Source organism: Mytilus trossulus, chromosome 6 (assembly GCF_036588685.1).
Source record: "Mytilus trossulus isolate FHL-02 chromosome 6, PNRI_Mtr1.1.1.hap1, whole genome shotgun sequence".
NCBI classification, from domain to species: Eukaryota; Metazoa; Mollusca; class Bivalvia; order Mytilida; family Mytilidae; genus Mytilus; species Mytilus trossulus.
In genome coordinates, this window is record NC_086378.1 from 40,811,314 (window position 1) to 40,836,373 (window position 25,060).

General features: G+C 32.9%; 1 protein-coding gene across 1 annotated transcript in view; it reads left to right on the forward strand.

The window, feature by feature from the left end:
• Positions 1-25,060, forward strand: part of LOC134721348 (GPI transamidase component PIG-T-like) — a 191,649-nt gene that overhangs the window by 6,782 nt on the left and 159,807 nt on the right. The window contains exons 2-3 of the mRNA XM_063584288.1: positions 8,331-8,508; positions 23,454-23,688. Of these exons, the coding sequence (XP_063440358.1) occupies positions 8,331-8,508; positions 23,454-23,688 (413 nt within the window). The remainder of the gene's footprint in view (positions 1-8,330; positions 8,509-23,453; positions 23,689-25,060) is intronic.

Consider the following 25,060-nt stretch of genomic DNA (forward strand, 5'->3'; position numbering starts at 1 on the left):
AATAATATTTGTGTCTATAGCAATATTGCGTCATTGTTTCATCTTCATCAATGCACTGCAATGTACGATGAGACTTGAAATAATAATATGTATTAAAATAAAACTTGAAAACTTTTATTTGATATCAACAATATATTGCATACAATTTTTCAAAGTTCTATTTACTTATTACAGGTATGTTGTTTTTGGAGCATGTTTAAGTCAGACACTTTTTAGTGAAACCACTCCAAGCAGCCATTACAAACTCATGATATGGCATTGTGCACATCTTTATTGTTCAATTCTGTACTTCTTTGAAGTTAAAAATTTCAGTCTTGGTATTGTTTTAGTTTAGATTCAAAAGCATTCACAATTTATTTTTTTTTCACTTAAAACAAATTTGGTAATAGGAATCACTTCATGAAGTTCATCCATTGTTCAAAGTATAATGACAATAATAAGGGTAAGAAACGAACACTTTTCTTTGTCAAAGTTCTTTACAATGAACCATTGAACTATATGTTTTGCCCGTTTGGCACTACTAAACTGTAGCAGTACATATCTTTAAGAACATTTAAAACAATTTATATTAATTATATTATTCATGTTAAACTATTAAAACACATTTTTTTTTAACATGAATAATATAATTAATATTATTATTAAAGTCATAAGAAACCTCAAATTAAAAAAAAAAATATATATGTTTTTTTTATAACTTTAATACTGGATAGTTTTCTAAGTTTCAAGTTGATTGGACTTTAACTTCATCCAAAATTACCTTGACCAAAAACTTTAACCTGAAGCGGGATGAATGGACACACGGACGAACAGATGGACGGACAAACGAATGGACGCAATGACCAGAAAACATAATGCCCCTTTACTATTGTTGATGGGACATAAAAAGAAAATCCGCATAAAAGCATGCCAAAATCTTTAGTTGCTTGCACTCCGTTTTCATCTAGCTACACCCCTGGGATTTAAGTATAAAGGGAAAATTCATGACTTTTTTAGTTACATGTATAGTTTATGTATGTTCATTATGACATAAAAATACATATTCACAAAGTTTTATTGGTTTTATGAACAATTATAAAATCAAATCACTGTAAGCACTGTAGGCAATTTACCAAAAACCAAGGGAAACATAATTATGAAAACTGTGGCAGTGTTGCTTCAATTTTTTTTAAGATTTGAAAGAACAAACATTTTACCTTTGTATAATTTACATTTATTTTTTTAGTTTAAATGCCAAATTAAAGTTTTTACTCCAATTTCACGGTCCACTGAACATGCTGAACAAAGAAAAAAAATAGTGCGAAGCTCAGGTTAAAGGTAGATTTAATACGATGGCAAACATTGAAAATTTTTTGGTCGTATATTGGTATCAAGTTGGCGTTGTCATTGTCGTTTTCGTCCAAAGACATTTGGTTTTCGCACTATAACTTTAGTGTTAAAGTGAATAGAAATCTATGAAATTTAAAAACAAAGTTTATGACCACAAAAGGAAGGTTGGGATTGATTTTGGGAGTTTTGGTCCCAACAGTTAAGAAATTAGGGGCCCAAAAAGGGCCCAAATAAGCATTATTCTTGGTTTTCGCACAATTACTTTAGTATAAGTAAATAGAATATCAATGAAATTTAAACACAAGGTTCATGACCACAAATAAAAGGTTGGGATTCATTTTGGGAGTTGAGGTCCCATCAGTCTAGGAATTAGGGTCCAAAAAGGGGCCAAAATAAGCATTTTTCTTGGTTTCGGCACAATAACTTTAGTATAAGTAAATAGAATATCAATGAAATTTAAATACAAGGTTTATGACCACAAAAGGAAGGTTGGGATTGATTTTGGGAGTTGAATTTAAAATTAAAATAGAAATCTATGAAATTTTTACACAAGGTTTATGACCACAAAAGGAAGGTTGGGATTGATTTTGTGAGTTTTGGTTCCACTAGTTTAGGAATTATGGCCATAAAAGAGCCCACATAAGCATTATTCTTGGTTTTCGCACAATAAATTTAGTATCAGTAAATAGAAATCAATGAAATTTAAACACAAGGTTCATGACCACAAATAAAAGGTTGGGATTCATTTTGGGAGTTGAGGTCCCATCAGTGTAGGAATTAAGGTCCAAAAAGGGGCCAAAATAAGCATTTTTCTTGGTTTCGCACCATAACTTTAGTATAAGTAAATAGAAATCTATGAAATTTAAACACAAGATTTATGACCGTAAAAGGAAATTTGGGATTGATTTTGGGAGTTTTGGTCCCAATAGTTTTGGAATAAGGGGCCCAAAGGGTTCAAAATTAAACTTTGTTTGATTTCATCAAAAATTGAATAATTGGGGTTCTTTGATATATGCCAAATCTAACTGTGTATGTAGATTCTTAATTTCTGGTCCCGTTTTCAAATTGGTCTACATTAAGGTCCAAAGGGTTAAAACAAAAATTGAATCCTTGGGGTTCTTTGATATGCTGAATCTTAAAATGTACTTAGATTTTTGATTATTGGCCCAGTTTTCAAGTTGGTCTAAATTGGGGTCCAAAATTAAACTTTGTTTGATTTCATCAAAAATTGAATAATTTGGGTTCTTTGATATGCCAAATCTAACTGTGTATGTAGATTCTTAATTTTTGGTCCCGTTTTCAAAGTGGTCTACATTAAGGTCCAAAGGGTCCAAAATTAAACTAAGTTTGATTTTAACAAAAGTTGAATTCTTTGGCTTCTTTGATATGCTGAATCTAAACATGTACTTAGATTTTTGATAATGGGCCCAGTTTTCAAGTTAGTCCAAATCAGGATCTAAAATTATTATTTTAAGTATTGTGCAATAGCAAGAAATTTTCAATTGCACAGTATTCAGCAGTAGCAAGAAATCTTCAATTGCACAGTATTGTGCAATATGAAGAAATTTTCAATTGTACACTTATTGCGCAATAGCAAGAAATCTTCAATTGCATAGTATTGTGCAATAGCAAGTATTTTCAATTGCACAGTATTGTGCAATAGCAAGAAATATCTAATTGCACAATATTGCGCAATAGCAAGAAGTTTTCAATTGAAGTTATCTTTCTTTGTCCAGAATAGTAGTTGATTCAACTTAAATCATTGTTTTATACAATATACAATGTATATTCACTTTTACTACCAACTGATAAATTAAAACAATCTTTACCATTCAATGATAACAAGCACTTATTTTTACATTATAATATTTTATGATGTATTTAAATGAGTAGTTATCATGGTTATTGTTGCAAACTCCATTAGAAATTTGAATTGAGATCAGTTTTGGAAAAGGGAAAGGGGGATGTGGAAAAAAAATGGGGGGGGGGGGGGGGGGGGAGTGAGGGTTCAATTTTTCTCATTTCAGATTTCATAAATTAAAAGAAAATTTCTTCAAACATTTTTTTGAGAGGATTAATATTCAACAGCATAGTGAATTGCTCAAAGGCAAAACTTTTTTTTAAGTTCATTAGACCACATTCATTCTGTGTTAGAAACCTATGTTGTGTCAACTATTTAATCACAATCCAAATTTAGAGCTGAATCCAGCTTGAATGTTGTGTCCAAACTTGCCCCAACCTCTGCGGTCGTATAAAGCTGACCCTGCATCTGGGGTCTGATTTTGGGGGTTATGGTCCAAACTGTTTAGGAATAAGGGACCAAGAAAGGGGCCAAAAACAATACTTTGTATCAATTGCTTATTTCTTGACCAATTTCAAGGGTTTTATTCTTGAATTCTTGGGGTTAATATGCTGATTCTAACAGTGTATTTAGTTTTTGGTGGAAGAAGACTTCAAGTCTTCTGAAGGCCTATGGTGCAGACTTTAAAATCATTGAACCTCTGTATGCCGCATTCGTTTCTGTGTATTACAATTTCATAACAACTTCCGATTCCTGACACCGATTTTTACACATGATTAAGCATCTGAACCATTTAATTTGTAATTAAGGATTGAAAAACAATCACTATCGTAAATATGCACCTTTTAATTTATGTAAATTATTAGATTTCATCTCATCTACATGAATGTTATTTGTGTACTTGTAACCTATGTTTTTACTGTAGATATTTGTAGTACGCATGCATGAATTTGGTATCAGGACAACTTGCCCCGTTTACATGTTCTCCCTTGGTCTGTTTGTCCTGAGTTCTTTCGCCCATATAGTATGTTCGCCCTGTGTTCATTCTCTTTACTCTTATCAATGACGTTTTATGATACGTAATTAAAAAATATTTAAATTAAGGGTATATCGTTAAAAACTCTAAAACACTATTTAGTGAAAATCATCGGTTCCTTATTTTGTTTCCAAGGTAAGACAATCGTGTTAAGCCAATCAAATGTTTCTCATGATCAATTAATAAGCCAATCAAAAACGTTTTCTCAGAAGATTATTCTAACATGTTAGATTTTGAACTTGTGTTGTTTTTATCTAGTTGTAAAATCGTGAGCATGGCATGTGAATTTATCTGCCATCAGGTTCTTACGCAGCTTAAGGATGATTGACAAAATTCAATGATGCAGTACTACCATAAAGTTAATAAATAGTATTTTTTTTCACTAATTTATTGACGTAATACTTGTTGTAACATTTTTGTATTCAATTAAGTCATTTAAAGGACAATGTAGTATTCTTTTTTCACAAAGACCTACAAACAGGTTGGGACCATTCTCCCCCCTCCCATTATGAGCCAGGAGTCCCTTTAATGAGGGACTGATCCTAGAACAAGGGGTCATTTTACTGTTGAAAAAAAAAAAGAAAGAACATTTTTAAGATTTTTAACTCAAAAACTTTTCTAAATTAGCGGTCAAATTAATAAAGGAGATATAAGTTTAGAAACATCACAAAATTCTTTTGACATGTTTTGACCATTTAATACTTTCATCAACTAATATGAATATAAAGGTTTTCATTTTTTACAGTGGGTTGTAATGTTCTTCCCCTCATTTGAAGTGTTGTTCCCAACCTGTTAAACGGTCCATCTTTGTGCATAATTCATAATTCAACAAGCATCTAATATTCTTACACAAGAAATTAAACCCTGGTCTGCTAGCTACATGTTCATCTCTTCTACCGATTTAATAACTAGAATCATGCAAACAGAATTAGGAAAAAGGCATGTAAGTTTTTTCTAGACAATCCAGATCGAACAAAATACTTCGCTAAAAATTGTAACCTTTAAAATTGTTGTCGCTCACTAAAAAAACCCATAGGAACTTTCAAAAGTTGGCGGGTATGTAACAAGTCTTACTATTTTTATGCCCCATTTATGGGCATTATGTTTTCTGGTCTGTCCGTCAGTCCTGCTTCAGGTTAAAGTTTATGGTCAAGGTAGTTTTTGATGAAGTTGAAATCCAATCAACTTGAAACTTGGTACCACATGTTCTTTATGATATGATCTTTCTAATTTTACTGCCAAATTAAAGATTTTACCTAAGTTTCACAGTCCACTGAACATAGAAAATGATTTGTACGGATGGGAAATCCATGTACTAATGACACATTCTTGTTTAAGAAAAAAAAATATGTCATAACGATAATGGAACAAAGCAGGCTGGGTTAGTGGGGCTGCTTTTATGGTAATTCAAGTAACCTTTTATTCACCTTCTTCCACCTCAGAGCTATCAGCTCTTTGATTGGAATTTGTTCCTTGTTTCTAAATTTGTCCACATTGGGGTGCAAAGGGTCCAAAATTAGATTAAGCATTTCGAAGAACCCCATATATTCAATTTTTGTTTTTAAATCAAACAACGTTTTATTTTGGACCCTAATTTGGACCAAAATTAAACTTAAATTTAACTTTGTTTGATTTCAACAAAAAATGAATGTATGGGGTTCTTTGATATGCTAAATCTAACCATGTATTTAGATTTTTGATTTTTGGGCCCTGTTGGTGTAACACCACTAATTCAGGCCCGGCCAGAAAGCACATACCAGAAAGTAGTACATATTTAACACAAAATAGTTCCTACGCATGAGTGTAACTTTCAAAATATGTAGAATATTTAGGTATTTTTGGTATCAAATGAAAGCTGAAGGACTGGTGATCATTGTAGAACACTTTTGGACTTTTAGTTTTGAATATTTAAAAAACTGCACCAAATTTTAAAAAGAGGGTACTTTTTGTCTGTTTGTCAGATCTGAAGTACCTGTATTGGTACATCTGAAGTTCCGGGAACCAGTTCTTTCTTATATGCCATGCAAGGTATGTTGATTTTTTCAGTACAAGACACCATTAAGTGTTGCTTTGAAATGCAATGATTGCCACTTTATTTGAACTTAAAATAAAAGAGGTGTGCCTGCTGGAAACGGAGGAATTTAACATAGAAAGCAATGGGACCATGAATTAGTGGTGTACTTCCTGTTATCAAAGTGGTTCACATTGCGTTCAAAAGGGTCTAAATTAAACTTTGTTTGATTTCATAAAAAAATGAATTCTTGGGGTATGCTGAATCAATCCATGTATTTAGATTTTGGATATTGGACCATAATAGGTATTTTATTTTAATTTAAGTTCATTAGACCACATTCATTCTGTGTCAGAAACCTAGACTGTGTCAAAATCAAATATTTAATCACAATCCAATTCAGAGCTGTATCAATCTTGAATGTTGTGTCCATGCTGGCCTCAATTGTTCAGAGTTTGACATCTGCGGTCATATTAAGCTTCGCCCTGCAAAGCATTTTATTTGTAAATGTTATCATGTTCACTTGGTGATTTAAATACTCCCTCTTGAGCTCCTTTTCTAAGGGCATCAATATTTCTTTCAGAATTTTGATTTCTGATGTGAATCAATTTTGCACATTTACCAAGCAAGGCTTCATAGGGTGATCCTCCAATGCCTAAATGTTAGGACTCACCAAAAGTTGTAAAATTAACAGTTAGATTAAAAGCCACCGCAGAGGCACATTTTGCAGTAAGAGCTTTAATGTTACAAAGAAACTTATTATTATTTTTTACAGTCAATATTTATTTATTTTTTTTATTTTATTTTTTGCTTAAGAAATATTTTCTCTCAAAATAAGTACGGTCATTCGGGCGTGACGCAATTTATTGAATGACATCATTGTTTGGTATGTTCATGTGACGTCAAGAACATCAAGTTTTCATATTTGTTTGGCACACTAAATGCAACTATAAAAATACAAAACACACGAAAAAATACAATAATAAACATGATAAACAAAATATTTTTAAAACAACAGCACGCAAATTGTAATGTTACCCAGGTGCTTTGGATAAGTAATTGAGCATTTCTTTTAAGGCTTTTAAAATAAGACAAAAGTACAACTAAAGGTTACCCAGTGAACAGTTCATATAATATAACTCTCCTGTTGAAATATATGATAAAGCGTATAAAACATGGCAAAATCCGTATCACATGCCGTATCACCCTCGACCAATATCATCCCTCAGGCCTTAAGGCTTTTGGGCTGATATTGGTGTCTCAGAATGATACGACATATGATACAGATTTTGTCATTTATTATTCTCTATTTATCAAAATGGTTACCAGAATATTTATTTCTAAAATCTGCCAGGCCCCTATCTCAAATTCAAATTGTTATCCCCTAACATATAATGAATATTATTTTGTTACAAAATGTATATATATGATAAACAGATCAATACATGGGGAAATCTGTGTCACATGCTGTATGAAACCACTCAACCAATATCAGAACTCAAGACCTTTGGCCCTTGGGACTGATATTTGTTTCTCCTTGTGGTACAGCATGCGATACAGATTTTCTCATGATTTCTATATTATATAGATATACATGTATATAGGTCTGATGTTTAGAAAATTATAAATGTCCCTAGAATTTATTAAAAAAAAAGATTCCATCACTCAGTTCTGTAAAACATTTAGTGAATATATATATTTCAGTTTAGACTTGTTTATTTTTATTTCGTTTGGGGCTGTATTATTTTTTCCCTTCGGTTTATATAATCTATTCATCCTATTTCATCCTGTTTCGACCTCTTTGAAATTCTAATTTTGATTTCTCAAAGACTTTAGAACTATTGAAGACAAAAAGATGTGTTATGATGCCATTTTTAGAGAATTTCTGCTATTAGGGACTAAATAACACAGAAATTAACAACTATAGGTCATTGCCCTAAAAAATTAGTAAAACTCATACCACATAGTCAAGCTTGAAAAGGCCCTTCTATGACAAATGCAAGCTTAAGACAATTCAAATATATTTATAAACGAGAAAACTAACTTCAACCTTTACAACTCCCTGATTCATCTGTAGTTCATTTTATGTAATCATATTGTAAATATAATTTAATGACAATGTGAGGAAATGTCCTTTACTTTATCTTTTTCAGATACTCATTACAGATTATTTCCAAGATCTTTGGGTGATGTTCTGTCAACTTATAATGTACAAGAATTGCACTTAACACAAGCACAAGGATTTTGGAAACACAAAAAGTGGGGGTATCCTCCAGAAGATGCACCACCTGGTGTTGAATTATGGGTGTGGTTCAAACTTGGAACATTAAAGTAAGTAATGACTAAATGTTAAGAATGAAAGATTCTTTGATAGTTTTATATAGTGGTATAATGCTGTGACATTGTTGGCATCTGTGTTGTTTATTTCCCAAGACAATAGTTTTCCAGACAATTACTTCTGTAAAAGTATTAATGAATATGACATTATACCACATGGTTCCATTTATACCACAAAAGGAAAGTTTGGATTGATTTTGGGAGTGATTGTCCTAATGTTTAAGGAATAAGGAGCCATAAACTGTAGGAATTAATAGTGTCCCTCATGTGTCCCTCATTTCTTAGTAAATACTGTCCATGGACACAATTTCCTATGAAAATATGTCCTTAGGTATGAAAAACATGAACATTATATGTTATTCAGGTCTTAGACAGGGTATATACTGTGACATTCCTGGCTTAGAGTTGATATCCCTTGAGCCAAAGGAGAAGCGGATATAAGCCCTAAGCCGGGAATGTCACAGTATATACCCTTTCTGAGACCTGAATTACACATATATTACGGATTACCCCTGACTTAATGTTATTTTCCAGTGCAGGTATTTGTTGACAACACATATATAAGTTGAAAAACCCAACCTGATCTGTTCAGCATACGTGAAGGATTTTCTAATTTGCTGTGAACATAATTTTATCGTGTATGTTATAATTTATAATAACACTTTTAACATTAAATTTAAGTATTAAAAGTGTTAATAGCGTGATTTTGTATCAAAAATGTATTATTGACTGAAGCACGTCATTTTTTCCCTCTGTGAGCCTCTGACAGTTGGCTAGCTTTTGACTACGTCATATGGTAACCGTGGTTATGATGACATTTTTAGCTCACCTGGCCCGAAGGGCCAAGTGAGCTTTTCCCATCACTTTGCGTCCGTCGTCCGTAGTCCGTCGTCGTCCGTCGTCGTTAACTTTTACAAAAATCTTCTCATCTGAAACTACTGAGCCAAATTTAACCAAACTTGGCCACAATCATTATCAGGGTATCTAGTTTAAAAATTGTGTCCGGTGACTGGGTCAACCAACCAAGATGGCCGCCATGGCTAAAAATAGAACATAGGGGTAAAATGCAGTTTTTGGCTTATAACTCAAAAACCAAAGCATTTAGAGCAAATCTGACATGGGGGTAAATTTGTTTATCAGGATAAGATCTATCTGCCCTGAAATTTTCAGACGAATCAGACAACCTTTTGTTGGGTTGCTGCCCCTGAATTGGTAATTTTAAGGAAATTTGCTGTTTTTGGTTATTATCTTGAATATTATTATAGATAGAGATAAACTGTAAACAGCAATAGTGTTCAGCAAAGTAAGATTTACAAATAAGTCAACATGACCAAAATGGTCATTTGACCCCTTTAGGAGTTATTGTCCTTTATAGTCAATTTTTAACAATTTTCATAAAATTTGTAAATTTTTACTTACATTTTCCACTAAAACTACTGGGCCAAGTTCATTATACATAGAAATAATTGTAAGCAGCAAGAATATTTAGTTAAGTAAGATGTACAAACACATAACCATCACCAAAACACAATTTTGTCATGAATCCATCTGCTTCTTTTGTTTAATATTCATATAGACCAAGGTGAGCGACAAAGGCTCTTTAGAGCCTCTAGTTTGATTATGGGCCCAGTTTTCAAGTTGGCCCAAATCTGGGTCCAAAATTAAGCTTTGTTTGATTTCAACAAAAATGATGAATCTAACCATGTATTTAGCTTTTGGATATTGGAGTTATGGCTCAAACTGTTAAGGAATAAGGTGCAAAAAGGGGGGAAAAGGGTTTCCAGGTTGATGGACAATGACTTAAGTACAAAACATTATTTAAAAGCAGTGTAAGGTTGGTAATTGAAGCTGATTTAATATCTCACCCAAGGGTCCACAAACCGTCATATATACCAGTCATGACTGATTAGGAAACTCAAAAGTCTGAACTTAATTGTTGGGATTTTGGTCTTTTTTTTTTTACAGAAATAATATCGGTCATTTTGTTGAGATCGGTTTTCTTTATCTCCATTTTGAACTTATTTTTAGCTCACCTGGCCCAAAGGGTCAAGTGAGCTTTTCCCATCACTTGGCGTCCTGTGTCCGTCGTCCGTCGTTAGCTTTTACAAAAATCTTCTCCTCTAAAACTACTGGGCCAAATTAAACCAAACTTGTCCACAATCATCATTTGGGTATGTAGTATAAAAAAATGTGTCCGATGACCCGGCCATCCAACCAAGATGGCTGCCACGGCTAAAAATAGAACATAGGGGGTAAAATGCAGTTTTTGGCTCATTACTTAAAAACCAAAGCATTTAGAGCAAATCTGACATGGGATAACATTGTTTATCAGGTCAAGATCTATCTGCCCCTAAATTTTCAGATGACTCAGACTACCTGTTGTTGGGTTGCTACCCTTGAATTAGTAATTTCAAGGAAATTTTGTGGTTTTTGGTTATCATCTTGAATATTATTATATATAGAGATAAACTGTAAACAGCAATAATGTTCAGCAAAGTAAGATAAACAAATAAGTCAACATGATGGAAATGGTCAATTGACCCCTTAAGGAGTTATTGTCCTTAATAGTAAATTTTTAACAATTTTCATAAAATTTGTAAATATTTACTTACATTTTCCACTAAAACTATTGGGCCAAGTTCATTATACATAGAAATAATTGTAAGCAGCAAGAATATTTAGTTAAGTAAGATGTACAAACACATCACCATCACCAAAACACAATTTTGTCATGAATCCATCTGCTTCTTTTGTTTAATATTCATATAGACCAAGGTGAGCGACAAAGGCTCTTTAGAGCCTCTAGTTTGATTATGGGCCCAGTTTTCAAGTTGGCCCAAATCTGGGTCCAAAATTAAGCTTTGTTTGATTTCAACAAAAATTCAATATATGGGGTTCTTCAATATGCTGAATGTAACCATGTACAAATGTATTTAGATTTTTAATATTTGGGAATGGTTATCAAATTGGTTCACATTGAGGTCTAAAGGGTCCAAATTTGAACTTTATTTGATTTCATCCAAAATGATGAATCTAGCCATGTATTTAGCTTTTGGATATTGGAGTTATGGCTCAAACTGTTAAGGATTAAGGTGCAAAAAGGGGGGAAAAGGGTTTCCAGGTTAATGGACAATGACTTAAGTACAAAACATTATTTAAAAGCAGTGTAAGGTTGGTAATTGAAGCTGATTTAATATCTCACCCAAGGGTCCACAAACCGTCATATATACCAGTTATGACTGATTAGGAAACTCAAAAGTCTGAACTTAATTGTTGGGATTTTGGTCTTTTTTTTTTTACAGAAATAATATCGGTCATTTTGTTGAGATCGGTTTTCTTTATCTCCATTTTGAACTTATTTTTAGCTCACCTGGCCCAAAGGGCCAAGTGAGCTTTTCCCATCACTTGGCGTCCTGCGTCCGTCGTCCGTCGTTAGCTTTTACAAAAATCTTCTCCTCTAAAACTACTGGGCCAAATTAAACCAAACTTGTCCACAATCATCATTAGGGTATGTAGTATAAAAAAATGTGTCCATTGACCCGGCCATCCAACCAAGATGGCTGCCACGGCTAAAAATAGAACATAGGGGTAAAATGCAGTTTTTGGCTCATTAATTAAAAACCAAAGCATTTAGAGCAAATCTGACATGGGATAACATTGTTTATCAGATCAAGATCTATCTGCCCTGAAATTTTCAGATGACTCAAACAACCCGTTTTTGGGTGGCTGTCCCTAAATTCGTAATTTTAAGGAAATTTTTCTGTTTTTGGTTATTATCTTGAATATTATTATAGATAGAGATAAACTTAAGGAGTTTTGCCCTTTATATTCAATTTTTAACCATTTTTCGTAAATCTTAGTTATCTTTTACAAAAATCTTCTCCTCTGAGACTACTGGGCAAAATTAATCCAAACTTGGCAACAATCATCTTTGGGGTATCTAGTTTAAAAAATGTGTTGCTTACCCGGGCAACCAACCAAGATGGCCACCACGGCTAAAAATAGAACATAGGGGTAAAATGCAGTTTTTGGCTTATAACTTAAAAACGAAAGCATTTAGAGCAAGTCTGACATTGATTTAAGTCAAGATCTATCTGGCCTGAAATTTTCAGATGAATTGGACAACCCGTTGTTGGGTTGCTGCCCCTGAATTGGTAATTTTAAGGAAATTTTGCTGTTTTTGGTTATTATCTTGAAATTATTATAGAAAGAGATAAACTGTTAACAGCATTAAGGTTCAGCAAAGTAAGATTTACAAATAAGTCAACATGACCGAAATGGTCAGTTTACCCCTTTAGGAGTTATTGCCAGTGTAGTGTTATAATCCTGAGGGCCCTCCTAATAACTTTTGTTTATATGCCCCAGGGGAATATTGGCTAATGATTGCTGATCTACCTGAGTTTTTGATTCACACCTGACTTTTGATCACGAGCTCAGAACTATTAAAATTGTAAAGAAATTAAAATTCCACATAAACAACAGTCTTCATTATTTAATTATTATTCAGCTAAGACAATACCAATTCTGATTTAAGATAAAACTTGTTTAATTTAAGTTAAAAAAAGTATTTTTTCACTGCTAACACACATGCTTTTTACTATGTAATATGCATGCTTGAAATTCTCTTCCGCAGATTAGACAATAAGTTGTAAATTTAAAATGATTTCATGCTAAATTAAGCAAGTGCAACTATTATCACTAATACTATTACACTATTTAAGGCAATATATTAAAAAGCCGATGATTTCCTGTGAATTTGATAAACAAAACTAATCCCGGAAACGAGTCTGGAATTGTCTGTTTTAGTGTTAATCGCATTACATCCGATTTGAATTTTGACTTCAGAATCGAAAGAAACTTTAGCGATGACTGAGAAAATTATACTTTTGAGTCATTAAAATTATTTCAATTTTAAACTGTTACCTTCCCTTTATTGCTCTTCATTGATTTTAGGAAAATGGAAGGATAAATCATGAAGAAAATTCGATACAACAATCAACATTGAAACAAGTTCGTTGATGCTTCGAGTATGAGTGCAGTAATGATAATTCAACCATCTTTTTTTGAAAAGGGGCACAAACTTTATTAAAAAGTTATTTGAAAATGACCGAAATTAGGTGAAAAAATTTCCGGATCCTTGATCTCACCTAAACTGCTCTTAAATTATGTATATATTGGAAATTTGCCAAAAACTTTATTATTAATAAATTCCATTGGAAATTTGCCAAAAATTGAGGTTAATGAACTTCATTGGAAATTTGCCAATATAAAATGTTGCGTTGGAGTTATCTTTCTTTGTCCAGATTCCAGAATAGTAGTTAAATCAACTAAAATCATGACTGAATGACATTTTATATTTTATGATGTATTTAAATGAGTAGTTATTGTTGAAAACTCCATAAGAAATTTGAATTGAGATCATTTTTGGAATAAGGGAAAAGGGGAGGTGAAAAAAATTGGTGGAGTTCAATTTTTTTTATTTCAGATTTCAGAAATGAAAAAGAAAATTTCTTCAAATATCAAAGGATTAATATTCAACAGCAGACTGAATTGCTCAAAAGCAAAAAAAAAACATTTTAAGTTCATTAAACCACATTCATTCTGTGTCAGAAACTTATGCTGTGTCAACTATTTAATAACACTCCAAATTCAGAGCTGTATCCAGTTTGAATGTTATCTCTATACTAGCCCCAAGCGTTCAGGGTTCGACCTTTGCGGTTGTATAAAGCTGCGCCCTGGGGGGATCTGGTTTGTTTCTTTTCTTTCAGAAACTGTAAATTCATGTACCATTTTCGCGATAACATTCCCTGTTTGACTATTTTCCCTTTGAGGCACAATGTGCGATTGTGCATTGGGAACTGACGAGTAATGGTCAACATAGATCATATGAATAAGTGTTGGGCTTAACATCCAATTATTATCTATAGACAATATAAAAATGTAGGTGTTAAATGTTAAAAAACTTCTAAATGATAAATGGAAAGTAACCAGTAACTGTTTTAATCATAGTTATTTTACTTTTTGTACAAAATCCAGCATATAGATTAAAAAAAGTAATTTTAATGAAAATCGTAGCTAGTATCCGTTTAATGAACTACTGCAACAGTTTGTCATCACAACTCCTCTGAAACCACACAACAGAATTTCATGAAACCTTTTAAGATAATAAGGACATAATATGAAGATGTGCATATGGACAGGAAATTACGATTCATTTTTTTTTCTAGGAGTTGCGTCCCTTTGAACTTACTTGCCTTAATGTACTACTGCAACAGTTTGTCATCGCAACTCCTCTAAAACCACTCAACAAAATTTCATGAAACTTTGTAGATAATAAGAACATACTACGTAGATGTGCATATCGTCAAGAAATTACGATTCAATTTTTTTCCAGGATACGCCCCTTTGAACTTATTTGCTTTTATGTACTACTGCAACAGTTCATCATCACAACTGCTCTGAAACCATACAACAGCATTTCATGAAACTTTGTAGATAATAAGGACATACTATGCAGAAGTGCATATCGACAGGAAATTCGATTCAATTTTTTATGCCCCACCTACGATAGTAGAGGGGCATTATGTTTTCTGGCTCTGTGGCTCCTTTGGTTAGTCCCTCTGTGCGTCTGTCCGTCCGTCCCATTTCAGGTTAAAGTTTTTGGTCAAGGTAGTTTTTGATGAAGCTGAAGTACAATCAACTTGAAACTTAATACACTTGTTGCTTATGATATGATCTTTCTAATTTTAAAGCCAAACTAGACTTTTGACCCCAATTTCACGGTCCACTGAACATAGAAAATGAAAGTGGGAATTTCAGGTTAAAGTTTTTGTTCAAGGTAGTTTTTGATGAAGCTGAAGTCCAATGAAATTGAAACTTAATACACTTGTTGCTTATGATATGATCTTTCTAATTTTAAAGCCAAATTAGACTTTTGACCCCAATTTCACAGTCTACTGAACATAGAAAATGAAAGTGGGAATTTCAGGTTAAAGTTTTTGGTCAAGGTAGTTTTTGATGAAGCTGAAGTCCAATCAACTTGAAACTTAATACACTTGTTGCTTATGATATGATCCTTCTAATTTTAAAGCCAAATTAGACTTTTGACCCTAATTTTAGGGTCCACTGAACTTAGAAAAAGAAAGTGGGAATTTCAGGTTAAAGTTTTTGGTCAAGGTAGTTTTTGATAAAATTGAAGTCCAATCAACTTGAAACTTAGTACACATGTTCCCTATAGTATGATCTTTCTTATTTTAATGCCAAATTAGATTATTACCCAATTTCACGGTCCATGGAACATGGAAAAGGATAGTGCAAGTTGGGTATCCGTGTACTTTGGACACATTTTTGTTTTCTAGGAGTTAATAGGCCCCTTTGAACTTATTTGCCTCAATGTACTTCTGCAACAGTTTGTCATCGCAACTCCTCTGAAACCACACAAGTGACAACTGAATTTCATGAAACTTTGTAGATAATTAGGACATACAATGTAGTTGTGCATATTGACAGGAAATTATGATTTGTTTTTTTCTTCTTATACAAATTTCTTTTCTTACACTTATTTAATTTCTCCAATGACAATGTGGGGACGTGGGGTATGTGAGCGTGCTCACTAATGTCTTTAATTTTCCAAGGACATGGAATACTTTAATAACAATAACTACAAAACATTGTCCATGTGGATAGACCTTATTTCATACCGGTAACTGTTAATGTAAAATGCTGTCCACTTAGGGAACAATATTTCATTACAAATGGACTTAATTTAATACCAAAATTCTGTATTTTTTATTGCCTTCTTCTCATAATTAATTTAGTAAAGTTGTTAAAAACTGATTTTTATACTTTACACACTTTCTTTGTCTTATTGTCATAAGCATTGATTGGGTATTTCTGAGAACTTCAATGTCTCTATAATCCCTTCCATCCACTATTTGTTTGTTTATATTTGTATATTAATTGGTTTCTTTTCAATTGTTTAGATTTTATCAAACTTCAAGTATATTAAAACTTTTTAATGACCTTTGTATTACTTCCTTTGGAGGACATAATTTAAAAGCAGCTACTATGCAAACTTGTCCTGTGGGTGGACACTATTTCATGACTTTGACAGTTAAAATCTGTCCACTTAAGGGACACTATTTCATGGCAATGGACATTATTAAATACCAAAATTCCATGAAAAACGGTTCAAGAGGACATATTTTCACAGAACACTATTATGTCTTACAAAACAAGCATTTTCTGGTTTCCAGACAATAACCTTAGTATAAGTGTAGTGATCTTTATGAAATTGTAACACAAGGTTCCATACCATGAAAGAAAGGCAAGGATTGATTATGTTGGTTTTGTTCCTTATAGTTACAGAAAAAAGGGTCCAAAAACAAAACTTTTTAATAGGATTTTTGAAGAAAATATTGGTTATTGATTAATGGATGTACAGCTCGCAGACTGGTGGCTTTTTCAGGTTTTATCTTCTCCCTTTATGGTTTAGTCCGTTTGGTATCATGTGAGTGTTTGACATGATCACTTGCAATTAGAGATTCAGACTCAGAGCATTGGTTTGAAATTGATGTCGAAAGTTTGGAAATCATGACGAACTTTCAACTTTGCCCTGTGTGTCTTTATACTTGGAAGAGCAGGGTTCATTAAAAAAAATATTTTCCAAAACAAAATTATCATTATTTGCATATAGAAATTTTGTAAATGGTTGTTGTATCCTAAGTAGGGGTGGCCTTTGTCATTAAAGGCATGATTTTACATCTTAAACTTTAGAATTTTGGTGGGATTGTAAAACAAGTTGCTTTCTTAAAAAAAAAAAGCAATACGTGATCCAAGGACCGCTGACTGCTGGAGTCATTTGGTATTTTGAACCCCCTAAAAAGTGAACCTGGTGTCAAAATACCATGGGGTAAAATGACCGGGTGGTCATTATACAGCATGTTTTTTTGACCCCAGGGTCATGTTTATACGACTGCAAAAAATGTTTTTGGTCGTATATTGGTATCACATTGGCATCCTCATCTGTGTTGTCCTTGTCATTCGGTTTTTCGCACTATATTAATTTTTAGTATAAGTAAATATAAATCTATGAAATTTGGACATAAGGTTTATGACCACAAAAAGAAGGTTGGGATTGATTTTGGGAGTTTTGGTCCCAACAGTTTAGGAATTAGGGGCCAAAAATGGCCCAAATGAGCATTTTCTTGTTTTTTCGCACTATAACTTTAGTTTAAGTAAATACAAATCTATGAAATTTGACACAAGGTTTATGACCACAAAAGGAAGGTTGGGATTGATTTTGGGAGTTTTGGTTCCAACAGTTTAGGAATAAGGGGCCAAAAAAGGGCCCAAATAAGCATTAATCTTGGTTTTCGCACAATAACTTTAGTATAAGTAAATAGAAATCAATGAAATTTATTCCTAAACACAAGGTTTATGACCACAAAAGGAAGATTGGGATAGATTTTGGGAGCTGAGGTCCCAACCGTTTAGGAATTAGGGGCCAAAAAGGGCCCCAAATAAGCATTTTTCTTGGTTTTTGCACCATAACTTTAGTATAACTTAATAGAAATCCATGAAATTTAAACACAAGGTTTATGACCATTAAAGGAAGGTTGGGATTGATTTTTGGAGTTTTGGTCCCTACAGTTTAGGAAAAAGGGGCCCAAAGGGTCCAAAATTAAACTTTGTTTGATTTCAACAAAAATTGAATTAATGGGGGTTCTTTGATATGCCAAATCTAACTGTGTATGTAAATTCTTAATTTTTGGTCCCATTTTCAAATTAGTCTACATTCAGGTCCAAAGGGTCCAAAATTAAACTTAGTTTGATTTGAACAAAACTGAAATCCTTGGGGTTCTTTAATATGCTGAATCTAAAAATGTACTTGGTTTTTATATTATTAGCCCAGTTTTCAAGTCAATCCAAATTGGGGTCCAAAATTAAACTTTGTTTGATTTCATCAAAAATTGAATAATTGGGGTTCTTTGATATGCCAAATCTAACTGTGTATGTGGATTCTTAATTTTTGGTCCCGTTTTCAAATTGGGTCCACATTAAAGTCCAAAGGGTCCAAATTTAAACTAAGTTTGATTTTAACAAAAATTTAATCCTTGGGGCTGGTTGATATGCTGAATCTAAAACTGACTTAGATTTTTGATTATTAGCCCAGTTGATAGATAGTCAGTCCAAATCGGGGTCCAAAATTAAACTTTGTTTTATTTCATCAAAAATTGAATAATTGGGGTTCTTTGATATGCCAAATCTAACTGTGTATATTGATTCTTAATTTTTGGTCCCGTTTTCCAATTGGTCCACATTAAAGTCCAAAGAGTCCAAAATTAAACTAAGTTTGATTTTAACAAAAATTGAGTCCTTGGGGTTCATTGATATGCTGAATCTAAAAATGTACTTAGATTTTTTATTATTGGCCCAGTTTTCAAGTTGGACCAAATCAGGATCCAAAATTATTATATAAAGTATTGTGCAATAGCAAGAAATTTTCAATTGCATAGTATTCAGCAATAGCAAGAAATCTTCAGTTGCACAGTATTGTGCAATAGCAGGAAATTTTTCAATTGCACAATAGCAAGAAATCTTCAATTGCACAGTATTGTGCAATAGCAAGTATTTTCGATTGCACAGTATTGCGCAATAGAAGAAATATTTAATTGCACAATATTGCGCAATAGCAAGACATTTTCAATTGGAGTTATCTTTCTTTGTCCAGAATAGTAGTTGAATCAACTTAAATCATTGTTTAATAAAATATACAATGTATATTCACTTTTACTACCAACTGATAAATTAAAACGATCTTTACCATTCATTGATAACAAGCACTTTTTTTACATTTTAATATTTTATGATATATTTAAATAAGTAGTTATTGCTAGGGGCCATTAGAAATTTGAATTGAGATCAGTTTTGAAATAAGGGAAAGAGGGATGTGAAAATAAAATTGGGTGGGGGGGGGCGGGGGTCATTTTTTTCTCATTTCAGATTTCATAAATAAAAAGAAAATGTCTTCAAACATTTTTTTGAGAGGATTAATATTCAACAGCATAGTGAATTGCTCATAGGCAAAAAAAAAAGATTTTAAGTTCATTAGACCACATTCATTCTATGTCAGATACCTATGCTGTGTCAACTATTTAATCACAATCCAAATTTAGAGCTGAATCATGCTTGAATGTTGTGTCCATACTTGCTGCAACCGTTCAGGGTTCAACCTCTGTGGTCGTATAAAGCTGCGCCCTGCAGAGCATCTGGTTCCCACATGGTATTTTGAACCCACTTCCAATATACTGGACCAAATTAAACCAAACTTGGCCACAATCATCATTGGGGTATTTAGTTTCAAAAATGTGTGGTGTGACCCGACCACCCAACCAAGATGGCCGCCATGGCTAAAAATAGAACATAGGGGTAAAATGCAGTTTTTGGCTTATAACTCAAAAACCAAAGCATTTAAAGCAAATCTGACATGGGCAAAATTGTTTCTAAGGTCAAGATCTATCTGCCCTGAAATTTTCAGATGAATCTGACAACCTGTTGTTGGGTTGCTGCCCCTGAATTAGTAATTTAAGGGAAATTTTGCTGTTTTTGGTTATTATCTTGAATATTATTATAGATAGAGATAAACTGTAAACAGCAATAATGTTCAGCAAAGTAAGCTTTACAAATAAGTCAACATGACCAAAATGATCAGTTGACCCCTTTAGGAGTAATTGCCCTTTATAGTCAATTTTTAACCATTTTTCGTAAATCTTAGTAATCTTTTACAAAAATCTTCTCCTCTGAAACTACTGGGCCAAATTAATCCAAACTTGGCCACAATCATCATTGGGGTATCTAGTTTAAAAAATGTGTGGAGTGACCGGCCAAACCAACCAAGATGGCCGCCATGTCTAAAAATAGAACATAGGGGTATAATGCAGTTTTTGGCTTATAACTCATAAACCAAAGCATTTAGAGCAAATCTGACGAGATTAAATTGTTTACCAGGTCAAGATCTATCTGCCCTGTAATTTTCAGACCAATTGGACAACCTGTTGTTGGGTTGCTGCCCCTGAATTTGTTATTTGAAGGAAATTTTGCAGTTTTCGGTTATTATCTTGAATATTATTATAGATAGAGATAAACTGTAAACAGCAATAATGTTCAGCAAAGTAAGATTTGCAAATAAGTAAACATGACCAAATTGTCAGTCAACCCCTTAAGGAGTTATTGCCCTTCATAGTCAATTTTTAACAACTTTTTGGGTTTTTTTGTAACTTGTTCAAAAATGTCTTCTCTGAAACAACTGGGCCAAATTTAAAAAATGTGTCTGATGACCCCACCTACCAAACAAAATGGCTGACATGGCTTAAATTAGAACATAGTAGTGAAATGCAATTTTTGCTTTATATCTTTGAAAATAAGACATTAAGGACAAATATTTCAAGATTTAAATGTCCATCAGAATAAGATCTATCCCCTCACAAATTTTCAGATGAATCCAACAACCTGTTGTTGGGTTGCTGCCCTAAAATTAGTAATTTTATTATTTTAAGGAAATTTTGCAGTTTTTGGCTATTATCTTGAATACTATTATAGATAGGGATAAACTGTCAACAGCAACAATTTTCAGATCTACAAATAAGTCAACATTACCAAAATTGTCAGTAAACCCCTTAAGGAGTTATTGCCCTTAATAGTCAATTTTTAACAACTTTTCATCATTTTTTGTAATTTGTACAAAAATCTTCTTTTCTCAAACTTTGGACCAAATTGAACCAAACTTAGCCACAATCATTACTAGGGTATCTATTTAAAAAAAGTGTCTAATGACCCGGCCTATCAAACATGGCTGACATCAGTAAATACATTACCAGGTGAGCGACACAGGCTCTTGAGAGCCTTTAGTTTAGCTCACCTGGCCTAAAAGGCCCAGTGAGCTTGCCCATCACTTTGCGTCCAGCGTCCGGCCTCCTGCGTCCGTCATTGTCCTGCGTCGTTAATTTTTACAAAAATCTTCTCCTCTGAAACTACTGAGCCAAATTTAATCAAACTTGGCCACAATCATCATTGGGGTATCTAGTTTAAAAAATGTGTCTGGTGACCCGGTCAACCATCCAAGATGGCTGCCATGGCTAAAAATAGGACATAGGGGTAAAATGCAGTTTTTGGCTTATAACTCAAAAACCAAAGCATTTAGAGCAAATCTGACGTGGGTAAAATTTGTTTGTCCTGAAATTTTCAGATAAATCGGATAACTCGTTGTTGGGTTGCTGCCCCTGAATTTGAAATTTTAAGGAAATTTTGCTGTTTTTGGTTATTATCTTGAATATTATTATAGAAAGAGATATACTGTAAAGAAGAATAATGTTCAGCAAAGTAAGATTTACAAATAAGTCAACATGACCAAAATGGTCAGTTGACCCCTTTAGGAGTTATTGCCCTTTAAAGGCAAATTTTAACCATTTTTCGTAAATTTTATATATATTTTACAAAAATCTTCTCCTCTGAAACTGCTGGGCCAAATTAATCCAAACTTAGCCACAATCATCTTTAGGGTATTTTGTTTAAAAAATGTGTGGTGTGACCCGCCAAACCAACCAAAATGGCGGCCATGGCTTAAAATAGTACATAGGGGTAAAACACAGTTTTTGGCTTATAACTCAAAAACCAAAGCATTTAGAGCAAATCTGACATGGGGTTAAAATTGTTAATCAGGTCAAGATCTATCAATTTTTAACAATTTTCACAAAATTGTAAATTTTTACTAACATTTTCCACTGAAACTACTTGGCCAAGTTCATTATAGATAGAGATAATTTTAAGCAGCAAGAATTTCAGTAAAGTAATATGTACAAACACATCACCATCACTAAAACACAATATTGTCATGATTCCATCCTCTGCCTTTGTTTTATATTCACAAAGACTAAGGTCAGCGACACAGGCTCTTTAGAGCCTCTAGTTTTAATTGAGAGGTTTTTAATAGGGGGTTAAAATTTTACTAAGCCATGGTATTTAGTAAAATTTTCAAATTATCTTTTCCATCATGTTAATTACAGACAAACTACTTATTGGAGTATTATAACTATGTTAAGGAATTAGAATAGCTAGAATTTTGGAAATGAGAGGTCTATAGTAGGGGGTTCAATATACCGTGAAGGGTCTAATTACCATGGCTAAGTAAAGTTTTCAAGAAGTCTTTTCCAGCATGTTAAGTTCATACAAACTACTTATTGGAGTATAATAACTTTGTAAAGGAGTTACAGTAGCTAGAATTTTTGGAATAAAAGGTCTATAGTGGGGGGGTCAAAATACCATGGTTTTGGGGGGGGGGGGGGGCAAAGTAAAATTTTCTACTGTAACTCCTTTACATAGTTATCATACTCCTCCAATAAGTGGTTTGTATGTGTTTTACTTGCTTGAAAAAATATTTTGAAAATTTTACTTTGCATTGTCATTTTGACCCCCTACCATGGTATATTGAATCCCTACTATAGACCTTGGATTTAAAAAAATCAGCTGTTATAAATCTTTTACATAGTAATTATATTCCAATAAGTATTTGTAAGTATTTTCCTTGCTTGAAAAGATGTTTTGAAAATTTTATTTAGCCATGGTATTTTGACCCCCCTGTGGTATATTGAACCCTCTACTATAGACATCTCATTTCCAAAATTCTAGCTATTCTAACTCCTTAACATAGTAGTAATACTCCAATAAGTAGTTTGTATTTTATTTATAGAAAAAAAAGGTTTGTTTTTATTTATAGAAAAAATAGCGAAATCCTATATATAAAAAAAAAGAAAGATTTATACCCCCTTGATTGGCACAAAACCAACATTTATGTACATTCATGATTATGAATTATGAATTAAAGACTTAGTATCTCAAGTAAGTCAATTTACCATGTGAAACATTTTTTCTCAATCTTTCAGCATAGACAAACAGTGGTCAGATCTTGTTAATGCTCTCGGTGGTCTGTTTTGCTCATCTCTGAATTTTATGGATTTGAAATCTACTGTGAGTCCCCACTGGTCCTTTAGACCCCAAGGTGTGGCCACTAAAAGTTATCATATGAAATCAATGTATCTGAGATATTCAGCTTTACCCAAAGAGATAGTATGTACAGAAAATCTAACACCATGGAGGAAATTATTGCCTTGTGATAAGGTAAGAGTTTAAAGCATGACACATAGACTTGTATAATGTAGCCTTACACTTCGAATTGGGTGGTTATTGTTGATTTTTTGTGCCTCTCCACAAAGTGGTTGTGAACACCTATACTATAAGCCTTATTTGTCATTTTGTCATTCTGCATCAAACAATATTCATCTTTCTTCTAAATACTGTCACATATTGAGATACTTTTAAGTATGTGAGTAACTCATTGATTTTACCGGTATGTTTGGTTCTGCTCCACAGATTTTTGCTGAAATTACAGACTTTATATAGACTTTGAAAATTTATTAAAAATAGCAGTTATCTGGAAAGTAAAAACAACAAAAATACTGAACTTCACTTTTACATTTCCACTTCTGAAAATGACCTCAAGCTTTTAATAATGTCGATCCGACACATCTAGGTTCATAACATATACATGTATATATCTTTTGTATTTTGTCTGAATTTTTATACGACCGCTAAAATTGAAAATTTTTTGGTCATATATTAGTTTCACGTTGGCGTTGTCATCTGCGTTGTTGTCATCGACAGCATCGTCGTAGTTGTCATCGGCGGTGTTCGAAGACTTTTAGTTTTCGCACTCTAACTTAAGTTTAAGTCAATAGAAATCTATGAAATTTAAACACAAGGTTTATGACCTTAAAAGGAAGGTTGGGATTGATTTTGGAAGTTTTGGTCTCAACAGTTTAGGAATAAGGGGCCAAAAAGGGCCCAAATAAGCATTTTCTTGGTTTTCGCACTATAAATTAAGTTTAAGTCAATAGAAAACTATGAAATTTTGACACAAGGTTTATGACTACAAAAGGAAGGTTGGGATTGATTTTGGGAGTTGAGGTCCCAACAGTTTAGGAATTAGGGACCAAAAAGGGGCCCAAATAAGCATTTTTCTTGGTTTTCGCACCATAACTTTAGTAGAAGAAAATAGAAATCTATGAAATTTAAACACAAGGTTTATGACCATAAAAGAAAGGTTGGAATCGACTTTGGGAGATTTGGTCCCAACAGTTTAGGAAAAAGGGGCCCAAAGGGTCCAAAATTAAACTTTTGTTTGATTTCATAAAAAAATGAATAAATGGGGTTCTTTGATATGCCAAATCTAACTGTGTATGAAAATTCTTAATTTTTGGTCCCGTTTTCAAATTGGTCTACATTAAAGGGATAATTTGCGATTTTTCACTTTTCATCTTATTATGTTCATATACCATAAAAAATATATTCACCAAGTTTTATTTTGATATGAAATCTAATAGAGAAGAAAATTGGGAATTATTAATTTTATTTTTTGAAACTTTCTGACTTATGTGACGTAGTTTAAGTCTTTGATGCATGCCGGGAGTGAAAATATCTCATTTAAGTCTTG